General features: G+C 41.9%; 1 protein-coding gene across 1 annotated transcript; it reads right to left on the bottom strand.

The window, feature by feature from the left end:
- Positions 1-12314: 12314 nt before the first annotated feature.
- rassf9 (Ras association domain family member 9) lies at positions 12315-20924 on the bottom strand. The gene is made up of 2 exons (XM_024380087.2): positions 20697-20924; positions 12315-14275 (listed from the first exon to the last, which is right to left on the bottom strand). The coding sequence occupies exons 1-2, from the start codon at positions 20741-20743 to the stop codon at positions 12937-12939; spliced, it is 1386 nt and encodes a 461-aa protein (XP_024235855.1). The 5' UTR covers positions 20744-20924; the 3' UTR covers positions 12315-12936.
- Between the last annotated feature and the right edge of the window lie 173 nt (positions 20925-21097).

Below are 21097 nucleotides of genomic sequence, written 5' to 3'. Positions count from 1 at the left end.
TTGCTCCCAAGGATGAACCAAACTTGTGGAGGTCTACAATTCTTTTCTGAGGTCTTGGCTGATTTATTTTGATTTTCGCATGATGTCAAGCAAAGAGGCACTAAGTTTGAAGGTAGGCCTTGAAATACATCCACAGGTACATCTCCAATTGACTCAAATTATGTCAATTAGCCTATCAGAAGCTCCTAAAGCCATGACTTCATTTTCTGGAATTTTCCAAGCTGTTTAAAGGCACAGTCAACGTAGTGTATGTAAACTTCTGACACACTGGAATTGTGATACAGTGAATTGTAAGTGAAATACTTTGTCTGTAAACAATTGTTGGAAAAATGACTTGTGTCAGGCACAAAGTGTTCTAACCGATTGCCAAAACTATAGTTTGTTAACAAGACATTTGTGGAGTGGTTGAAAAACGAGTTTTAATGATACCAGCCTAAGTGTATATAAACTTCCGACTTCAACTGTATATATGACTGTTTATAAGAAAAGATTGAGAATGTCTCAAGGTACAGTACATGTCACTGAAATGGAGGCAAACTCACACTTATACACGCTAACGTCATTGAATAATTAAATTAACAAAAACGGTCCGTCATTGAAACGCAAGCAAACGCGCTATTGAAAAACACTAACAAACATGTGTCATCATACTTTAGTAATATATCTTCCATTCTGAAGAGTTTCTACTCTTGTGGTAACTTCCCTCCCTTTGTGACAAACCACCCAAACCACCCTTTCACATAATAGGGGTCATGGCTCAGGCACTGATTAGCTGTAATAGAAAAACACACAGCTGCTTCTGTAAAAACACGCCTAATCAGAACCTGTCTACCATAAAATTAGAGCGGGGATGGAGGGATCCCCAGAAGATCTGCCTGAAGAAAGGAGAAGGGTGGAGGTTGTTGGCCCCTATGATGTGTGGAGAGGTGGCAAAGCTACTTGTTCCATGTTTACGTAAGTAGCTCATCAGGACGACACGCCGAAGCAGAGGATCAGAGGAGATGCGAGGAGTAGCTCGTAACTGGTGCCTTCTACCTCCTTAGAGACAGACCAACCAGGTTTCCATCCAACCATTTCATGCAGATAAATTATCTGATGCATAAAGGAAAGGTCAGGACAGGGCCGATGGAAACAGGAAATGTCGGTACAATTTCATAAATGTCGTCAGAGAATTTGTTAATTTGACATGGTGGGATCTTTTTGTGTCTGTAAAATGAATTATGCGAGAAATGGCAGTGGAAATGCCTTATATTGATATACATGTAATAACCATCATATGGACGTAAACCTGAAGTCACGCGATGATATATTTCGTTGTAGGCCTACCACCACCATGTGTAAAAGCATTAACAGTACATAAGTAGATGAAACAAGTTAAGATGAATTTCACATGGTGGTCATGCAAGTTTCCAATAGGCTAAATATCGAGGGTAGGCTGGGGACATGATGTTCGGTGTTTGGCTGCCAATTATGAAATAAATGTATCTTATCCATCCAAATGATTGTCTAGAGAACATACGCAAGAACAGATTGGGCAGTTTTCTATTTATCGCATCACTTTTTGTGACAAAACCATCGTTAGAGTTGGAAATGCGATGGAAACCCATTTCACATTCGTTTTTGTTTCGGTACATGGGAACTTCACCACATAAGTGATTTTTATGTGACTACATCATCAAGCACAGTTTGCACGACAGGTCAGTTTGATGGAAACACCTTTGGTGAGAAAATGTGCTTATTTTTGTATGCATCATAACACATTATGACACAGTCATATGACACAATCATAACTATGTCTTAATATGTCATAACAGCTGACATAACTGGTCATAACACTGTCATGACACATATATTTAGACCTGTTGTGACATGTATCAGGTGCTGTCAGAAAAGGGCGCTGTCAGAGGAAGGCCCTAAAAATTGTCAAAGACTCCAGCCACCCTGTCTTATTTACAATGAATGCCTACCCCGGCCAAACCCTAACCCGGACGATGCTGGGCCAAATGTGTGCCACCATATGGCACTCCCAATCACGGCCAGATGTGATACAGCCTGGAATTGAACCAGGGTCTGTAGTGATGCCTTTAGCACTGAGATGCAGTGCCTTAGACCGCCGCGCCACTCGGGAGCCCCCCACCTACCCCAATGCTCTGTTTATGATGACTGGGATGAATGCAGGAGCAGATTTCATGAGCATGACAAAACACCATTTCTTTGACTGATGACTGACATAAGAGCATGTACGTGATAGGCCTATCTGGCATATATGATTATAATGGTCATAATGCTTCTTGACAGTGTTTATAAAGTGTATTTTCTTAATCAAATCAAATTTATTTATAAAGCCCTTCTTACATCAGCTGATATCTCAAAGTGCTGTACAGAAACCCAGCCTAAAACCCCAAACAGCAAGCAATGCAGGTGTAGAAGCACGGTGGCTAGGAAAAACTCCCTAGAAAGGCCAGAACCTAGGAAGAAACCTAGAGAGGAACCAGGCTATGAGGGATGGCCAGTCCTCTTCTGGCTGTGCCGGGTAGAGATTATAACAGAACATGGCCAAGATGTTCAAATGTTCATAGTTGACCAACAGGTTCAAATAATAATCGTAGCCGATCACATTCAGGGTATCTCTACCGCTCCTGCTGTCTCTAGAGAGTTGAAAACAGCAGGTCTGGGACAGATAGCACCTCCGGTGAACAGGTCAGGGTTCCATAGCTGCAGGCAGAGCAGTTGAAACTGGAGCAGCAGCACGGCCAGGTGGACTGGGGACAGCAAGGAGTCTTCAGGCCAGGTAGTCCTGAGGCATGGTCCTTGGGCTCAGGTCCTCAGAGAGCGAGAGAGATAGAGAGAAAGAAAGAAAGAAAGGAGAGAAAGAGAGAAAAAATTAGAGAGAGCATACTTAAATTCACACAGGACACTGGATAAGATAGAAGAAATAATCCAGATATAACAGACTGACCCTAGCCCCCCGACACATAAACTAATGCAGCATAATACTGGAGGCTGAGACAGGAGGGGTCACTGTGAGACAGGAGACACTGTGGCCCCATCCGACGATACCCCGGACAGGGCCAAACAGGCAGGATATAACCCCACCCACTTTGCCAAAACACAGCCCCGACACCACTAGAGGGATACCTTCAACCCCCAACTTACCATCCTGAGACAAGGCCGAGTATAGCCCACAGGAAGATCACGTCAGTGACTCAACTCACTCAAGTGACGCACCCCTCCTAGGGACGGCATGGAAGAGCACCAGTAAGCCAGTGACTCAGCCCCCGTAATAGGGTTAGAGGCAGAGAATCCCAGTGGAGAGAGGAGAACTGGCCAGGTAGAGACAGCAAGGGCGGTTCGTTGCTCCAGTGCCTTTCCGTTAACCTACACACTCCTGGGCCAGACTACACTCAATCATAGGACCTACTGAAGAGATGAGTTTTCAATAAAGACTTAAAGGTTTGAGTCCAAGTCTGCGTCTCTCACATGGATAGGCAGACCATTCCATAAAAATGGAGCTCCATAGTAGAAAGCCCTGCCTCCAGCTGTTTGCTTAGGAATTCTAGGGACAATAAGGAGGCCTGCGTCTTGTGCCCGTAGCGTACATGTAGGTATGTACTACAGGACCAAATAGGAAAGGTAGGTAGGAGCAAGCCCATGTAATGCTTTGTAGGTTAGCAGTCGAACTTGAAATCAGCCCTTGCCTTAACAGGAAGCCAGTGTAGAGAGGCTAGCACTGGAGTAATATGATCAAATGTTTTGGTTCTAGTCACTAACGGAAGTTTATTTAGTGCTTTATCCAGGTAGGCGGAAAGTAGAGCATTGCAGTAGTCTAACCTAGAAGTGACAAAAGCATGGATTAATTTTTCGGCATCATTTTTGGACAGAAAGTTTCTGATTTTTGCAAAGTTACGTAGATGGTAAAAAAGCTGCCCTTGAAACAGTCTTGATATGTTCGGCAAACTAGAGATCAGGGTCCAGAGTAACGACGAGGTCCTTCACAGTTTTATTTGAGACGATTGTACAACCATCAAGATTAATTGTCAGATTTAACAGAAGATCTCTTTGTTTCTTGGGACCTAGAACAAGCATCTCTGTTTTGTTGAGTTTAAAAGTAGAACATTTGCAGCCATCCTTATGTCTGAAACACAGGCTTCAAGTGAGGGCAATTTTGGGGCTTCACCATGTTTCATCAATATGTACAGCTGTGTGTCATCCGCATAGCAATGAAAGTTAACATTATGTTTCCGAATGACATCACCAAGAGGGAAAATATATAGTGAAAACAATAGTGGTCCCAAAACGGAACCTTGAGGAACACCGAAATTTACTGTTGATTTGTCAGAGGACCAACCATCCACAAAACTGATATCTTTCCGACAGATAAGATCTAAACCAGGCCAGAACTTGTCCGTGTAGACCAATTTGGGTTTCAAATCTCTCCAAAATAATGTGGTGATCGATGGTATCAAAAGCAGCACTAAGGTCTAGGAGCATGAGGACAGATGCAGAGCCTCGGTCTGACACCATTAAAAGTTCATTTACCACCTTCACAAGTGCAGTCTCAGTGCTATGATGGGGTCTAAAACCAGACTGAAGCGTTTCATATACATTGTTTGTCTTCAGGAAGGCAGTGAGTTGCTGCGCAACAGCTTTTTCTACAATTTTAGAGAGGAATGGGAGATTCGATATAGGCCGATAGTTTTTTATATTTTCTGGGTCAAGGTCTGGCTTTTTCAAGAGAGGCTTTATTACTGCCACTATTAGTGAGTTTGGTACACATCCGGTGGATAGAGAGCCGTTTATTATATTCAACATAGGAGGGCCAAGCACAGAAAGCAGCTCTTTCAGTAGTTTAATTGGAATGGGGTCCAGTATGCAGCTTGAAGGTTTAGAGGCTATGATTATTTTCATAAGTGTGTCAAGAGATATAGTACTAAAACATTTGAGTGTCTCCCTTGATCCTAGGTCCTGGCAGAGTTGTGCAGACTCAGGACAACTGAGCTTTGGAGGAATACAGAGATTCAAAGAGGAGTGCGCAATTTGCTTTCTAATGATCATGATCTTTTCCTCAAAGAAGTTCATGAATTTATCACTGCTGAAGTGAAAGCCCTCCTCTCTTGGGGAATGCTGCTTTTTAGTACGCTTTGCGACAGTATCAAAAATGCATTTTGGATTGTTCTTATTTTCCTCAATTAAGTTGGAAAAATAGGATGATTGTGAGGGCTCTTCGATACTGCACACCACTGTCTTTCCAAGCTAGCTAGAAGACTTCCAGTTTGGTGTGGCGCCATTTCTGTTCCAATTTTCTGGAAGCTTGCTTCAGAGCTCGGGTATTTTCTGTATACTAGGGAGCTAGTTTCTTATGACAAATGTTTTTAGTTTTTAGGGGTGCGACTGCATCTAGGGTATTGTGCAAGGATAAATTGAGTTCCTCAGTTAGGTGGTTAACTGATTTTTGTCCTCTGACGTCCTTGGGTAGTCGGAGGGAATCTGGAAGGGCATCTAGGAATCTTTGGGTTGTCCGAGAATTTATAGCATGGCTTTTGATGATCCTTGGTTGGGTTCTGAGCAGATTATTTGTTGCGATTGCAAACGTAATAAAATGGTGGTCCGACAGTCCAGGATTATGAGGAAAAACATTAAGATCCACAACATTTATTCCACGGGACAAAACTAGATCAAGAGTATGACTGTGGCAGTGAGTAGGTCCGGAGACATGTAGGTCCACTGAGTCGATGATGGCTCCTAAAGCCTTTTGGAGTGGGTCTGTGGACTTTTCCATGTGAATATTAAAGTCACCAAAAATTAGATTATTATCTGCCATGACTACAAGGTCAGATAGGAATTCAGGGAACTCAGTGAGGAAAGCTATATATGGCCCAGGAGGTCTGTAAACAGTAGCTATAAAACGTGATTGAGTAGGCTGCATAGATTTCATGACTAGAGGCTCAAAAGATGAAAATGGTGTTTAGTTTTTGTAAATTGAAATTTGTTATCATAAACGATAGCAACACCTCGGCCTTTGCATGTTGCGCAGGGGATATGGTCACTAGTTTAACCAGGAGGTGAGGCCTCATTTAACACAGTAAATCCATCAGGCTTAAGCCATGTTTCAGTCAGGCCAATCACATCACGATTATGATCAGTGATTAGTTCATTGACTATAACTGCCTTGGAAGTGAGGGATCTAACATTAAGTAGCCCTATTTTAAGATGTGAAGTATCACAATCTCTTTCAATAATGTCAGGAATGGAGGAGGTCTTTGTTCCAGTGAGATTGCTAAGGCGAACGCAGCCATGTTTAGTTTTGCCCAACCTAGGTCGAGGCATAGCCACAGTCTCAATGTGGATAGCTGAGCTGACTGCATTGACTGTGCTAGTGGCAGACTCCATTAAGCTGGCAGGCTGACTAACAGCCTGCTGCCTTGCCTGTACCCTATCTCATTGTGGAGCTTGGGTAGTTAGAGCCCTGTCTATGTTGGTAGATAAGATGAGAGTAATAAAAGTAAGTCCAACAGGATGGTCATAATGCTTCATGCTTCATAATGCTTCATGCTTCATAATGTTTCAGTGTCATAAAGTGTATTTAAAATATGATGAAAAAAGAATTCATTACAACAACAACAAAGGAAAGGACTTAAGAAACAAACTTTCAAATGAAAGGAAACATTTGAATAAATGTGAAACCTAGCTACAAAAACCCGTCATCCTTCTGCTGCACTAGTAGGTTTTAATAGTGATAGTCAGGTGGGTTGTAAGGCAGTGTGTGTGTGTGTGTGTGTGTGAGTGTGTGTGTGTGTGTGTGGGGGGGGGGGGGGTTGGAAAAGGAATCACATGATTTCTATATGATGTAGAATTCACCAGATGCTCAGACATAGGCCTACCAGAGACAAATACTCCAGTTGTCCAGTTTCTTTTATCCCTCTGTCTGCGTCTCTCGTTTCCTCCATTCCTCTCTCTGCAGTATGCTATTTTACCTTCTATTTTTTTCCTCCCTCTTTTTTCTTTCTTTTTTCAATATTTTCCTCTTTCTTACTGAAGGGAGTCACAGTCTCTCTTCCTCTTTTCCTTAATGAAAGGGTAATGGATGGAAGAGAGAGTAGCATCAGAGAAACACCTGTGGCTCAGCAAACAGCATCTGATTGAACAGCAACACTAATAAGGAGTAAAATAATTAAAGTCTGTGCTAGAATGTGGCCCTGTTTATTTACAGAGTGATTAAAGGCAGGAGGCAGTGTGTGTGTGTGTGGCAGGAGGCAGTGTGTGTGTGTGTGTGTGTGTGTGTGTGTGTGTGTGTGTGTGTGTGTGTGTGTGTGTGTGTGTGTGTGTGTGTGTGTGTGTGTGTGTGTGTGTGTGTGTGTGTGTGTGTGTGTGTGTGTGTGTGTGTGTGTGTGTGCGCTCTGTTAGCGTGGCAACATGCCAATGACTTGATCAGGACATTTTTACTAAGTAACATGAGAGCAATAAAATCCAAAACCCAAATTAAACTGAAGTCTAAACTAAAAGAAATCAGAACATTTAAATCTACTGCCAAAGTTAATCATGTGCTGTATCTTGCACTGGATACCTCTGAGAACTCCTTTCCCAGTCAGCAGACCCCCCCCCCCTCCCCAACATACAGGCACATGCTGTACAGTACCTCTATTATGAGAGATTCACAACTTATTCTGATAAATCAGTTGCATTTCTCTTCATCAGTTTCTCTGGATGTCTTGCTCCTACCTGATTTACAATGGCTGTTAGTTGGCTCTTTGATCTGAATATCATATGATTTATAATTGTTGTGGATGGCACCTTGGTTCTGCTTTGATTATTTAGGCAATTATATCTAGCTAGTACAGTGTATATCCAGGACATAGATCTGCTGTGTTCTGACATGCCCACTGCTAAAGAGTCTATGACTGGAGTGACCTAGCTCTGCAGTGCCTCAATAAGGGACTAGTAGAGGGGTTTGTGATATCACAGCCATTAAGATAATGCGATGGTAATTTCTGTTCTCATGCCTCTGTTTACACTCATCAATTTAAAATTTGTTGGATTAATTTAAACTCAAGAAAGGCAGTTTTCTTGCTTTTCTTGATGTCAGTCTCACATGTTCAGTTGGGTGGGATTAGGTGGGTGTGTAAAGTAGTAAATAACCTCAGGCTGGTCATGGCTCACATCAACGCCATCATCCCAGAATCCCTAGACCCACACCAATTCTCATACCGTCCCAACAGATCCACAAATGATCTCAATCGCATTCTACACTGCCCTTTCCCACCTGGATAAAAGGAACACCTATTTGAGAATGCTGTTCATTGACTACAGCTCAGTGTTCAACACCATAGTACCCACAAAGCTTATCTCTAAGCTAGAGACCCTGGGACTAAACACCTCCCTCTGCAACTGGATTCTGGACTTCCTGACGGGCCACCCCCCATGTGGTAAGGTTAGGTAACATCACATCTGCCATGCTGATCTTCAACACTGTGGCCCCACAGGGGTGCGTGCTTAGTCCCCTCCTGTACTCCCTGTTCACCCACGACTGCGTGGCCAAACACGACTCCAACACCATCATTAAGTTTGCTGACAACACAACCGTGGTAGGCCTGATCACCGACACCAATGAGACAGCCTATAAGGAGGACGTCAGAGACCTGGCAGTGTTGTGCCAGGACAACAACCTCTCCCTCAATGTGATCAAGACAAAGGAGATGATGGGGCGGCAGGGTAGCCAAGTGGTTAGAGCGTTGGACTAGTAACCGGAAGGTTGCAAGTTCAAATCCCCGAGCTGACAATCTGTCGTTCTGCTCCTGAACAGGCAGTTAACCCACTGTTCCTAGGCCGTCATTGAAAATAAGAATTTGTTCTTAACTGACTTGCCCAGCTAAATAAAGGTTACAAATAAAAAATAATAATGATTGTAGACTACAGGAAAAGGAGGGCTGAACAAACCCCCATTTACATCGAGTGGGTTGAGAGTGTCCACATACCCAACAAACAATCATGGTCCAAACACACCAAGAAAGTAATTTGAAGAAAAAATTTGGCATGGGTCCTCAGATCCTCAAAAAGGTCTACAGCTGCACCATCGAGAGCATCCTGACCTGTTGCATCACCGCCTGGTATGGCAACTGCTCGCCATCCAACCATAAGGTTCTACAGAGGGTAGTGTGTACGGCCCAGTACATCACTGGGGCCAAGCTTACAGCCATCCAGGACCTATAGCTTCTACCCCCAAGCTGCTGAACAATTAATCAAATAGCCACCCAGAATATTTACATTGACACCCCCTCTCACCCACCTTCGTTTTTACACTGCTGCTACTCGCTGTTTATTATCTATACATAGTCACTTTACCGCCTACCTCCATGTACAAATGACCTTGACTAACTTGTACCCCCGTACATCGGTACTGGTACCCCCTGTATGAAGCCTCGTTATTGTTATTTAATTGTGTTACTTTTATTTACTTTCTTACTTTAGTTTATTTAGTACATATTTTCTTAACTCTATTTCTTGAACTGCATTGTTGGTTAAGGGCTTGTAAGTAAGCATTTCACGGTAAGGTCAACACCTGTTGTATTCGGCGCATGTGACACATACAACAACAGGACGTGTGTGTTCATGATCACATCAAACTTAGTTGATTAAGGGTGTAGTGTACACAATTCTAGTCTGACAGCCTGTCAAGTCATTGGTATTGTGCCATTTTGTCACTTTCACACACTTAAAATGTGTCCATATCTTTGGCGTCTGATTAGTGTGTTTGTACCCTAAGGGTGAATTTACAATCCCTTGCATACCGTCTTACAAATGTCATATGCCATACAAGGGCCAGTTGTGTTACTATGCGAATGGCTTCAGTTTCTCACATGATCTCACATTCAGTTTCTCACATGATCTCACATTCAGTATCTCACATGATCTCACATTCAGTTTCTCACATTATCTCACATTCAGTATCTCACATGATCTCACATACAGTTTCTCACATTATCTCACATTCAGTATCTCACATGATCTCACATTCAGTTTCTCACATGATCTCACATTCAGTATCTCACATGATCTCACATTCAGTTTCTCACATTATCTCACATTCAGTATCTCACATGATCTCACATTCAGTATCTCACATGATCTCACATTCAGTTTCTCACATTATCTCACATTCAGTATCTCACATGATCTCACATACAGTTTCTCACATTATCTCACATTCAGTATCTCACATGATCTCACATTCAGTTTCTCACATGATCTCACATTCAGTATCTCACAAAACAAAACCTTAATACTGCTGTTTATCCAGACATCAACCCCATTGCAGACAGCAATGGATCAACATAATCCTTTTTACCACGAAATGAAATATTTTAAAATCACAGAACTCTGAGAGGCATAAAGCAGTTCAATTAACAAGCAATTATCAACTTCAAAATGAGAAGAAAATTGAATTGCTGACAAATCATTATTTTTTTTATTTTTTTATTTTTTTCAAAAGCCTCAGCTTTTATGCCGCTGCCTAATGCTGGAATCAAATAATTAATATGAAACTTTCTATGATCTTGTTATTTCTGTTTTTGTCAATGACAGAGTTGAGTTCATTGTTTGATCCCTGTGATCAGAACGTTCAAGGACCACTGAAAATAGTTAAGTTCTTTTAAAACAACTTAGCACTGACAGCATGAGAAAATTAACACATTTTAATCAATTAATGTGTCATGTGTCATGTCGCATTATGTATTCAATATAATTTGAGCAATTATCTCAATATTATATTCCTTCTTTTGAGATACAAATATTACATAGACATTTGATAGTTTCTAGTTAGATACGTCCATTGTTTGCTACTAATGCTTGGTATAAAAAGAGTGCAAGAGGTCCTTACTCGTCATTACTAGTCATAATACATTGATAATTAAATGAAACCATTCTCAGTGGTGTTAAATGGACTGGGGTGCAGTAGAAGGTGATAATTGTAAGTTAGGTTGTGTGGTGTTTCACTCTCTGTGAATAGAGAATATGTCCTAGGCTTTATCAAAAACATTAGTGTTCTACAGTGCAGATATAGTCGTTCTTAAAACTTTTCAAGCAATAAAATCAGTATTTGGAAATTAATAAAGAGCAATCGAGTCATTACAGACACCTCTCTCACGAACAGGGCACCAGAAGCTTTCAAGACTGCACATACATGCATGGCATTCTAAACCACAGCTATTTCAAGGACCTGTACTCTAATGTTGAACATACTGTACATCTCAGTATGTTTAGTTTGTAACTCAGCCATTACTGTCTTTAGCATCGTTCCCAACCCAAGACCATCCTAATCCACAAATAACTGTTTGTCCAAACTGGCCTGTAGTAATTGCTAACGCTGAGGTTGCCACAACAGGAAGAAAAAAATACAGCAGTACTGTAATTGTCATTTTGCGAGGCTTTTATCTCCTGCTGATCTGATGTAGACAGGTAAACTCATTGGACCCAGTCTAACTCCTGACTCTTTGCTTCTCCCCTCTGGAATATCGGCCAGTAATGTGCAGCGAAAAATACACTTTGAGAACTTTTTTGTTATTTTAAGAACAAGCTATGATGTTCCCTGTTGGCTTCTTTTCATCATTGGCCCTTGTGCTTGCCAAAGGCATCTGAAATATCCGAAATAAGCAAAATATGTACTAATGTACTATCTGCCAACATCCGCTAGGGTACTATAAGTGGAAAATCATGTAACTGTTGTGTTTGCTGTGAACTTTCCCTTTAATGGTTAATACAGAGGGTCGGGGAAAGTAATCAGCACAAAGCTTGTTACCAAATCACAGAAATGGGGTGCACCCACATTACATTAACTAGTCGTTCATAAGAACAATAGATACAGCAGCTAACAATGTGACCTCATATTATGTTGTGCAATATCATAACCAACATCTTTAAGATGTGGGATCTCTATAGACATCAGAAAATACATTCAGAGGTATCTGATTTTCATCCAATTTGGGCTAAACAGCCTGCTTAAAGCACTCCACCCCTTGTTCATTCAACGAGTCGGGCAAGGCACCAGTGACAGGGCCTTCCACATTGTAATGTTCAGTCTCTTTCATGATTGCCAGAGCTACTTAGAGGCTTAGAGAGGGGGGAGAAGCAGGCAATTAGTGTGTGAAATAGATATCCCCTGCTTTTCCACCACCAGCCCTGGTTTGCCCAGAATACACTATGTTACCTATGTCAGCAATACCTTGACAAGAAAAGACTGCTCGCTTTAGTTCGTGCTTACCTAGCGAGCATCTCCAGTGGAATCGATGGAATCCCTAATGGAGTTTCAGAGAAATGTTAAGAATTGTTAAGAAACATGCCTTTATTGTTGCAGTAAAGAATGTACATTTATATATATATATTTTTAGCTTAAATGGCTTTCATTTTACATGAATGATAGTGACTACCTGCACACATATTGAGAAATGTAGAGTTTGGCTTCATATGCTTTTGGAATGTATATAAACATACAGTAACAAATAGTCTAATGCTCCAAAACAAGAACACAAATAAATATAGTTTTCCCTTACATCTCATTGTTCTTTTGTCATTTTGATGAATCTCTGTGACATTATATCTTATAGCTTATGAAGAAAATATGAACAGATAATGAATGGTTTACAGTTTATAACAAAAGCAGACCGGTAAAATTCTACATCTACAAAGGTCTGCTGAATGTTTTAATATAAAACAATCATTTTATGTTTTGTGTTTTGGTCAATCTATTAATACTTAATGAAGTGTCATGCAATGGGCACGTCAAAAGTAGGAATAGTAAGAAAATACTATTTTCATTTGAAGTAGCAAATGTGTCAGTGTAGTAACTCAATGATTAATACAGTATCAAATTAGTCCGCCAGGCAAATAGTGCATATAGCGGGATTGTGTATTGCCTTCTGAGGGGAATCCAGAGAGGCAGACATCTCAGACATCAGTGTCCAGTGGTGGCAGGATCATGTCCAGACAAGGAGACAGTGAGTCCTGACTGTGTGTGGAGCTGATCCCTGTGTCTGAGTCTGTGTCTGTAACATCTGTAGGGGACAGGCTGTGTTTCAGTCTCACTGCCTGTGGAACAATGCATGGGGCCGGGCATTTCATAGTTCCGAGCCTGGGCGTTTCCTGCACGCTGTCCCCCACCTGCAGTGTGCTCAGCTGGGAAGCCAGCTCCCAGCAATCCTGGTCCTTGGAAAACAGTGTGGATTCATAGCCCTTCAGCTCCTTCTCCAGCTGGGCCGTTTGGATGTGAAGGGACACGCCGGTGCGCAGACTAAGCCTCAGTTCGGCTTGCAGTCTCTCCAATTCTGCCGCTTCCCAGGACAGGTCTGGGTCAGAAGTTACTCCTGCCGCTGCCCCCTGTAACTGAGTATCCTTGTCGGGGACCTCCGGCAACGTTAACATGGCCCTCGTCAGCTCTACGTCGATGTCCTGGGACAGTTGGGCTATAAGCTCCTCGTGCCTGAGCAGCTGCATCTCCAACTGGGCCACACTGTCACTAGTATACACGCACTCCTGCAGCAGCTCCTGCTCTGAAACCCCTGGCTGGCTGTCCAGGTTCTGGTTGTGGCTGTGGGGGAAGGAGATCGGGGAGAGTGAGGAGAATCCCTCATGGAGAAGCTCTGTATCCTGTTGTCCTCCCTGCAGCTCCATCTCAAAGTGTTCCATCTCACAGTCCAGCTCCCTCATCCTCTGGATCTGATGCCGGATGGTGTGGTCCTGTTGGATAAGCAGCTGAACCATCCTGTCTATCTCCTCGCTGCCCGGAGAAGATCCCACTACCCTCTTCTCCTTATGGATCTTCTCCAGCTTCCTGAAGGCCTTCTTCACCATCCGTTTCTGCCTCTCCACTGGCAGTGACTGGGAGTACTGGGCCGGGCCTTGCTCCCATCTCTTAGCCCCCTTAGCCCCCTTTAATTTGGCCCCCTTCTTGCAGCCTGCTTGGGGTACAAAATCACTGGCCTTGACCAGGGTGAACTGGATGAACGGTCGCTGGTCTCCCCAGGCATTCCATAGCCTGAGGATGCGGGTTAATGGGGGCAGAGCCCTCTCAAAGCCTTTCCAGCGCTCTAGCAGGCAGAAGTCTTTAGGGTCGCCATGCAGAATTTTCTTGTTCTCAGGGATGGTCTTGTGGTCGTCCAGCAAGGCCTGCACTATGTCAGCACACGTTGTGTGTTTGGTGACACCGCACACCACCTTCTCCTCATCACACACAGACACCTGGATCTCCTTTCCTAGCACAGTTTCCTTGTCATCTTTGTCCTTCGCTCTAGGAAAAAGACAAATACAAAACGTAAGAATTTTGGTGTTTGAGTAGTCAACAGGTTCTGATATGTTAAGATTTGGTTATACTGTATGTGTTAGACATCAATGGGTATAATTGAAATAACCATTGAACAGCATGAAATGTCCCAGAATGTAATGATGTGCAATTATGGATAAACCTAGTTTTGACGTGTCATTTCATTAGCCTAATAGCTTTGGGAAAAAGCACATCCTATGGTTGGTTGGTGGTCATCAAGGCAGTCGATGAGCAGAAAATGTAGTCACTCAATTTGCTCAGCACTCCGATTCTGATTCTATTAAATAGTTACTCATCCTCTTACTCATCAGACATGATCACTTTATGATTCCGTTCTGAGCTATTTCACTCCAAAGCCCCCATTATCTTTTTGTCTGGACCATAAAAACCTGAGAAAAAAAATCGCCTCCAAAATAGGCTTTTGATTATGTCCCTTATCTAACTCAATGTTTCATTCCTTTGTCTCCTTTCCATGATGGGAAAACCCCATAGCCATGGGCAGTTCAGATCAAAAGAGGCAGCGCAGATACCAACCCAATTAATCACATTAAGCAATAATCAAACGTAATGTCCAGATAGCATTTTGTGACATGGCAATTTTGTTGCTGTACAAGGCACTGAACTTTGTAATGTTTAATACGTGGTAATGTTAACATCAGATGTCTTCAGTAGCTCAACAGTAGTTGACTGACTAATATTTTTCAGGCTAATGTCCCTAGAATCTAATTTAATATCTCATATAAGAACATCTAAATAAGTCCTGTAACTGCATCCTGTGTCCAAAGGCCAGATACTGCAACATTCCAGAACCAAAGTATCCATATCATTCTTATTGTATGTACTTTCATTATTTAACTCCATCAGATCATAGATCATACCACACACGGTTTTGGTTAGGTGTCTGATATGGTGAGTCTGGTCCTAGTCTTGGTATCTGGTACTGACTCCATTGTCTGACTGTTGGATAAAAGGGTATCTTAGTCTATATCTGTTCTGTTTGTCTGTGGAGAGATAACCTTCTCTGACCCCAAGATCCAGGTTGGGCTAACATCAAGCTCTTCAGGCATCCTGGAGGCAATGTCAATCATCTCTCTACCAGGCACGAACAAAGCTTCAGAGTGGCCCCTGGATGACATAGTAGTGACACAGTAGTTACCTGTTCAGAACGACAGACGCTCACACGTATCTGACGCACATGTCTACTGTACAGTCAGTGATGGGAAAAATATACAATAAACGACCTCATTCAAAAAGAGTTCAATGGAAAAACCAATCCCCGCTAGCTTAGCTCCTCGTGAAGTGTTGGGTTTAGCTGATATACAGTGCGATATCACCACGTAGTGTTACGGTTTCCAACGGGCATAAAAACACACAGGTGGAGCATTGTGTAAACTCTGAGCTGAACGAGGCCTGAGGAATGCGATATGTATGCAACAATGCAATAGGCTAGTTAATGGTTATGGAGACCCTTGGAGATGAAAAGGGAATGCAAATACCTGAGCTATGCAGAGAGAGGGAAAACAATCTCCTCGACACGCCTCCAGCATTCACAGACAATCACCATGACAACTTTGACCTAACCATTCCTCCACCTCTTCCCTTGGAAACCCAAGGAGCACTCAGTAACTTGAGAAATTGGAGACTCTCTTCTGTCTCTCGAGATGTAAAGACTGCCTTCTCCTTTCTCAGTGAGGAGAACAGTAGAGTATGGTAGATATAGTACTGTACACTCCCATGGAGCCTTTTCCCCCAAAATTAACTGAAAAATATATATTTTTTAAACACAGAAAAGTTGCATAGACACATGTGAAAACAAGCATGCATTTACGCATACACACATACAATTAGTGTTATGGTGGGCCAGCTGACCTAAACCCTCAGCTGTGCAGGAAGTCACAGGAAGGCAGAACATTAGAGGAAGGGAAGCACCTGTGTTTGTCCTGCAGGGCCACAATCAGTGGAACAACGGCAACATCCTGCTACTTCCTGACAGAATGCTAGTCTATGGACAGGGAGGAGGAAAACATGAATTCCATAACTAGAGCTGTGTAAATATGGAACATGAGGTGCACACCTAATGTAACGTGAGCAAGGAATATGGGTATATTGTGTGAGTATGTCTCTATGGATGTCATATTAACAGTGAGCTGTGCTGGGAATAGTTCCCATCCGATACTGATACATATTCACATCATGGTTAGTGGCATAGTTAACTGGCCCTTTTCTTATGTTTGAGACAGCACCCGAAGCAGAGACCTGTGTCAAAACGTGTTCTCTCTCAGTGAGGAGAAGAGGAGGGTATAACTTGCTCTCTCTCACTCTGAGGACAACCATGTTTACACTTAACCGGTGATAAGATAACAGTGAAGTCGGTGCCAAAACAGTAGACATACACACTGTGTAACACTGGGAACTGTTTGTCTCCTCTCCTCTCGAGCCAACTCCCTGCCTGGACAAATACAAAGTCTGCATGGGCCAATGGGCTGATTTAATCAAAGCCAATACATTCATGAGGGCTGTGAACTGGTATGTCACTTCATATGCATAGCTGGGGAATATGTTATGGTTTGGGGCAGGAACGTATGTGGGCGCCCTTACAGGTCTACATTGATGAACGTATATACAGTGCTTTATGACAGAAATGTACATGAATGTGCTGATGAACTTGAGCCAATCGTAAAACAAAAAACGAAATACAAACTACACACTGTCAAAGTCTACACACATGTATGTTTTATATTCTACTTTATGTCATTGCTAATGTCAAATCTGTGTCATTCAATAATTACTCATTTAATAGGGAGCTAAATGCTGAGTAATCTACAGAAACCTGAGCAAGCACACTTGACCCCTGAGTAGACGTTGGAAGTACATAAAGGCCTGATGTGGAGGAGAAACTCTATTCTATTAAACTACCAGGTGATATGCAGTGTGTGTGTTTCTGTGATCTACGTTGGAACACCACAGCATTCATAATTCACATTGCTAGAGCACTTCTTGTTCCCTAAGACATATCATAACATTTAATACAGTAAAGACGATCTCATCAATTTAAAAAAAACACCCTTGGCAAATTTACACTGAAGAATCAAATGCATTTTCTTTCAAGTTTGAACAAGTCCCAACAAGTGAGACCAAATGATTAGCGCTACTCTATGTCACAACGTGTTGACTGAGTGACACTATCAACTAGACAAACAGGGAAACATGGATCTATTGATAATCTGTGACAGTTGCCCATCTGTGATACAATGAATGTAAACATTTGTTGGGCTGTTGTTATCAAGACTAGTTTGAGTGGGAAGTGACTACACTAGATTACGATATATCGGTGGAGACTGTTGGAAGGAGCTATATTGGAGGAAGGGCTAATATTAAACGCTGGAATGGAATAAACGGAACGGTTATGTTGCTTTACATCCATATTCAAAGAACATAGAAAAAGTAACAGAGCCTGAAGTGCAAGACAGGAACGGTTCTTGAAAGAGTTGTAATAGAGTGAATGCACCAGACCGTTTCACATCTAAATCCTTCTAAAGATACTAGAAACCATCATCATCTTTCATATGTAATCCAAGCCCATCCATTCAATGGAATAAGGCCCAAAGAAAATGGGAGTGAATACTGTACTGTACAGTAAGTGGGGTTAATCCTGTCTGTGTAAAGACATGTCCCACAAGCAGTTTCCTGAACACAAATAACTACGTGGAGGGTACTATCATGTGACGAAACAGGAGGAGAATAGGTCCTCTGTGTTCCAAATACCACCCTAGGGGATGCCTCACAAATGGCAGCCTACCCTATTGGCCCTGGTCAAAAGTAGTGCACTAAATAGGGAATAGGTTGCCATTTGGGATGAAGCCTGGAGAGGCACACAGTTTTCGGCTCTTATCTTAAGAGGATGAGGGATTTGGAAGGAAATAACATCACTTCTCTATCTGGGTTCGTTGATCTCTAGGATGACTCCCAGTCAGATAGGCATCTGGGAGAAAAGACAAAATAATCTACGCCCTTACCCTATTCTCGTCTCTCCCGGGCCGGTGCAGCACTGGAGAAGAGTCCTTACTGTATCATATGGTTGTGAAGAGAAGTGGCATCCACTTTTAAATGAAAGTATGTTGTTTTCTGATCATTTCAATGGGTCAAATCTGAATTGTCTGACTCTCAGGGTAAATTGTCTTGATCCAGCTGAACATAACCATGATTCCTGTATATCTGACTATCTACATCAGGGGTGTCAAACTCATTCCATGGAGAGCCAATTGTCTGCTGGTTTTTGGTTTCTTCTTTAAATTTGTGACCAATTAAGACCTAGACAACCAGGTTAGGGGAGTTCCTTACCAATCAGTGACCTTAATTCATCAATACATTTTCAAGTCAGGAGCAAAAACCTGCAGACATTCGTTCCTCCGTGGAATGAGTTTGACACGTGATCTACATATTCTAACATGCTTCAATGGGTCAAATTTTAATTGCCTTGACCTCCATGGTAAATTAATTTGATCCAGCTGAATATAACCAAGCTTTGTGTCTATCTACACATTCTGACATTGAATAGAACTACAGTATATCATGCTGAATATTTTTTTCCCCTTTAGGATATATCTAAGCCAATCTTTAGGAATGAATCCAACTTGGTGTATCTCCTTGCTACACAACTTAAATTGACATATCTAGAGATCTGAAAACGTGAGATAATTATAGTTGGCCAAGCTGCTGGGTAATTACTACACAACATGAAAAAAATTACATATCTACTGAGGCAACTTGAGCTGAGACTGTTTGAAGTCATCAAAGACAGTCGGACTAGACAGATAAATACTTCACTTGTCGTCAGCTGTGTGTGCAATGAAAATACATTAGTTTCAGACTGGTGCCACTGCCACAATCAGGGTTAGCGATGAATGCCTGAAGAAATGTGTAAAACATACTCTCAAACCTAAGAGTGTCAGCAAAGTTCATTCAGCCAAACAAAAGCAATTTATGTATTTTTCTCTATAAAAATGTTTTAAGATACTGGAGTAGATTGGAGCTGTTCCAACAACAAGCATCTTTCCTGCATCCTAGATGTGGACTAGCCTAAAGCATGACCACATGCAACATGTCCATTAAGCAGGGAGGCATTAGATGGTGGTTTTAGATTAACCACATCAAATGCTTGCATTTAGGTATCTTAACAAAGAAACAATTATTTATTTGACACATCATCGCTCGCGGCTAAACAACAAATACATTTTTTAATACCTTTCAATGTACAGTGGTCTAGCCTATCTGGGACCATGAAACGTTTAAAAAAGGGGAACCGAGCCACTTAAGGAAATTGCTCAAGCAAATTATACAAGTGTCGATGACAGGATACCTCTAAACTTGAACCAGGAATGTTCTCTCCCACTAAACAGTCTCTCAGGTAGAAACACTTTATGAAAAAATATCTTATGTTTAATTACAGATTAGTCTGCATCTTAAGAGCGGGTCAACTCTTATTAGATTCCATATGATACATCTTTCTGTGTGGCCTAACTCCACATCAAAGTCTACATGGATATTTTGCGAGAATTTAAAAAAAATGATCATATAATTTTTATGCAATTCCATGTCAGATTAAACATGTGTTGACATTTTGTGAACATTTTCTCCAGTGTTATATGAACCCTAGTAATAGCTGATGTGACATGGCCTTGAGTGTCAAAACAAACCTAGGCAAGGGTTTACAATGTGGTGGCGTAGGTATTATTCATGCCCTGGCATGTATGTGTTCTTATGTTATTACCATGTTATGACCACTTAAAAGTCACTACTGTCATGATTAGTCTGACTGACTGACAGGAGTCTGCTCACAGTCATCTGTTCATCTGCAGTGTCTAGAGTTGGTCTGACTTGGACATATTGACAGCCACACTTTCCCATCACCACACATGCAATGCACACACACACACACACACACACACACACACACACACACACACACACACACACACACACACACACACACACACACAGTCTACTTACAACATTAAAATGGCCATTTCACCTGCTTCCCACAGTTTCAACAACAAAAAATGGCACCATTTACCTTCACTGAGCAGGAGAACATTCTAAATGCAAAAGAGTTACAGTATATCATAGTCTGGAGGAGATGCAAAAATAGCCTATGCTGTTTTCTCTCACATCAATAGACTCGGAAATGAGAGGTGAATTGTTGAACAGCCACATTGGTGGTATTTTTGGTCAGATGGATAAAACAATTATGTACGTAAAATAAGTTATATTTAGTACCCGGCAGGGGAGCATAAATTCCCTCCTCCACATGTTAAATGTGCCTCATATACAGTATTCTACAGTTCTGAATGCAACAGGTGAGAACTAAAAAATACATCTTTAAAATTACCTGTTTTTCAAACGCGCTTTCAGAAAGTTCTTCCCGAATGGAGCCATAGCAAGCCGCTCAACTGAAACACAATTATCCAAAATGCTGCCAAAATGGGTTACAGCCACTGCATTGCAGGACGTCCGTGAGTTTTTCACAAACTGGTGTAGGTTTGTCACTCAACAAAAAGTTGAACACTGTCCCAAATCGGAACGCTTGTCATAGCGCACTTCAGTGAGAGGCCGCCCCATCGTAAAACTGAGGATGGCGTTTATCCAAAAATGGAGGCGTAAATCTCAGCCGCAATTATTCTGCGCGTTCAAAACTGTTCTTTATAATGACCAACACATCAAAGCATACATTTGCCGTTTTAAAAGAGGACAGAACAGAAGCCAATATCATTTTTTTGGGGGGGCAACTTT

This window comes from Oncorhynchus tshawytscha, linkage group LG19 (genome assembly GCF_018296145.1).
Source record: "Oncorhynchus tshawytscha isolate Ot180627B linkage group LG19, Otsh_v2.0, whole genome shotgun sequence".
Lineage (NCBI taxonomy): Eukaryota > Metazoa > Chordata > Actinopteri > Salmoniformes > Salmonidae > Oncorhynchus > Oncorhynchus tshawytscha.
Note: the sequence above shows the minus strand (reverse complement) of the source record. Positions and strands in the feature narration are given on the sequence as shown.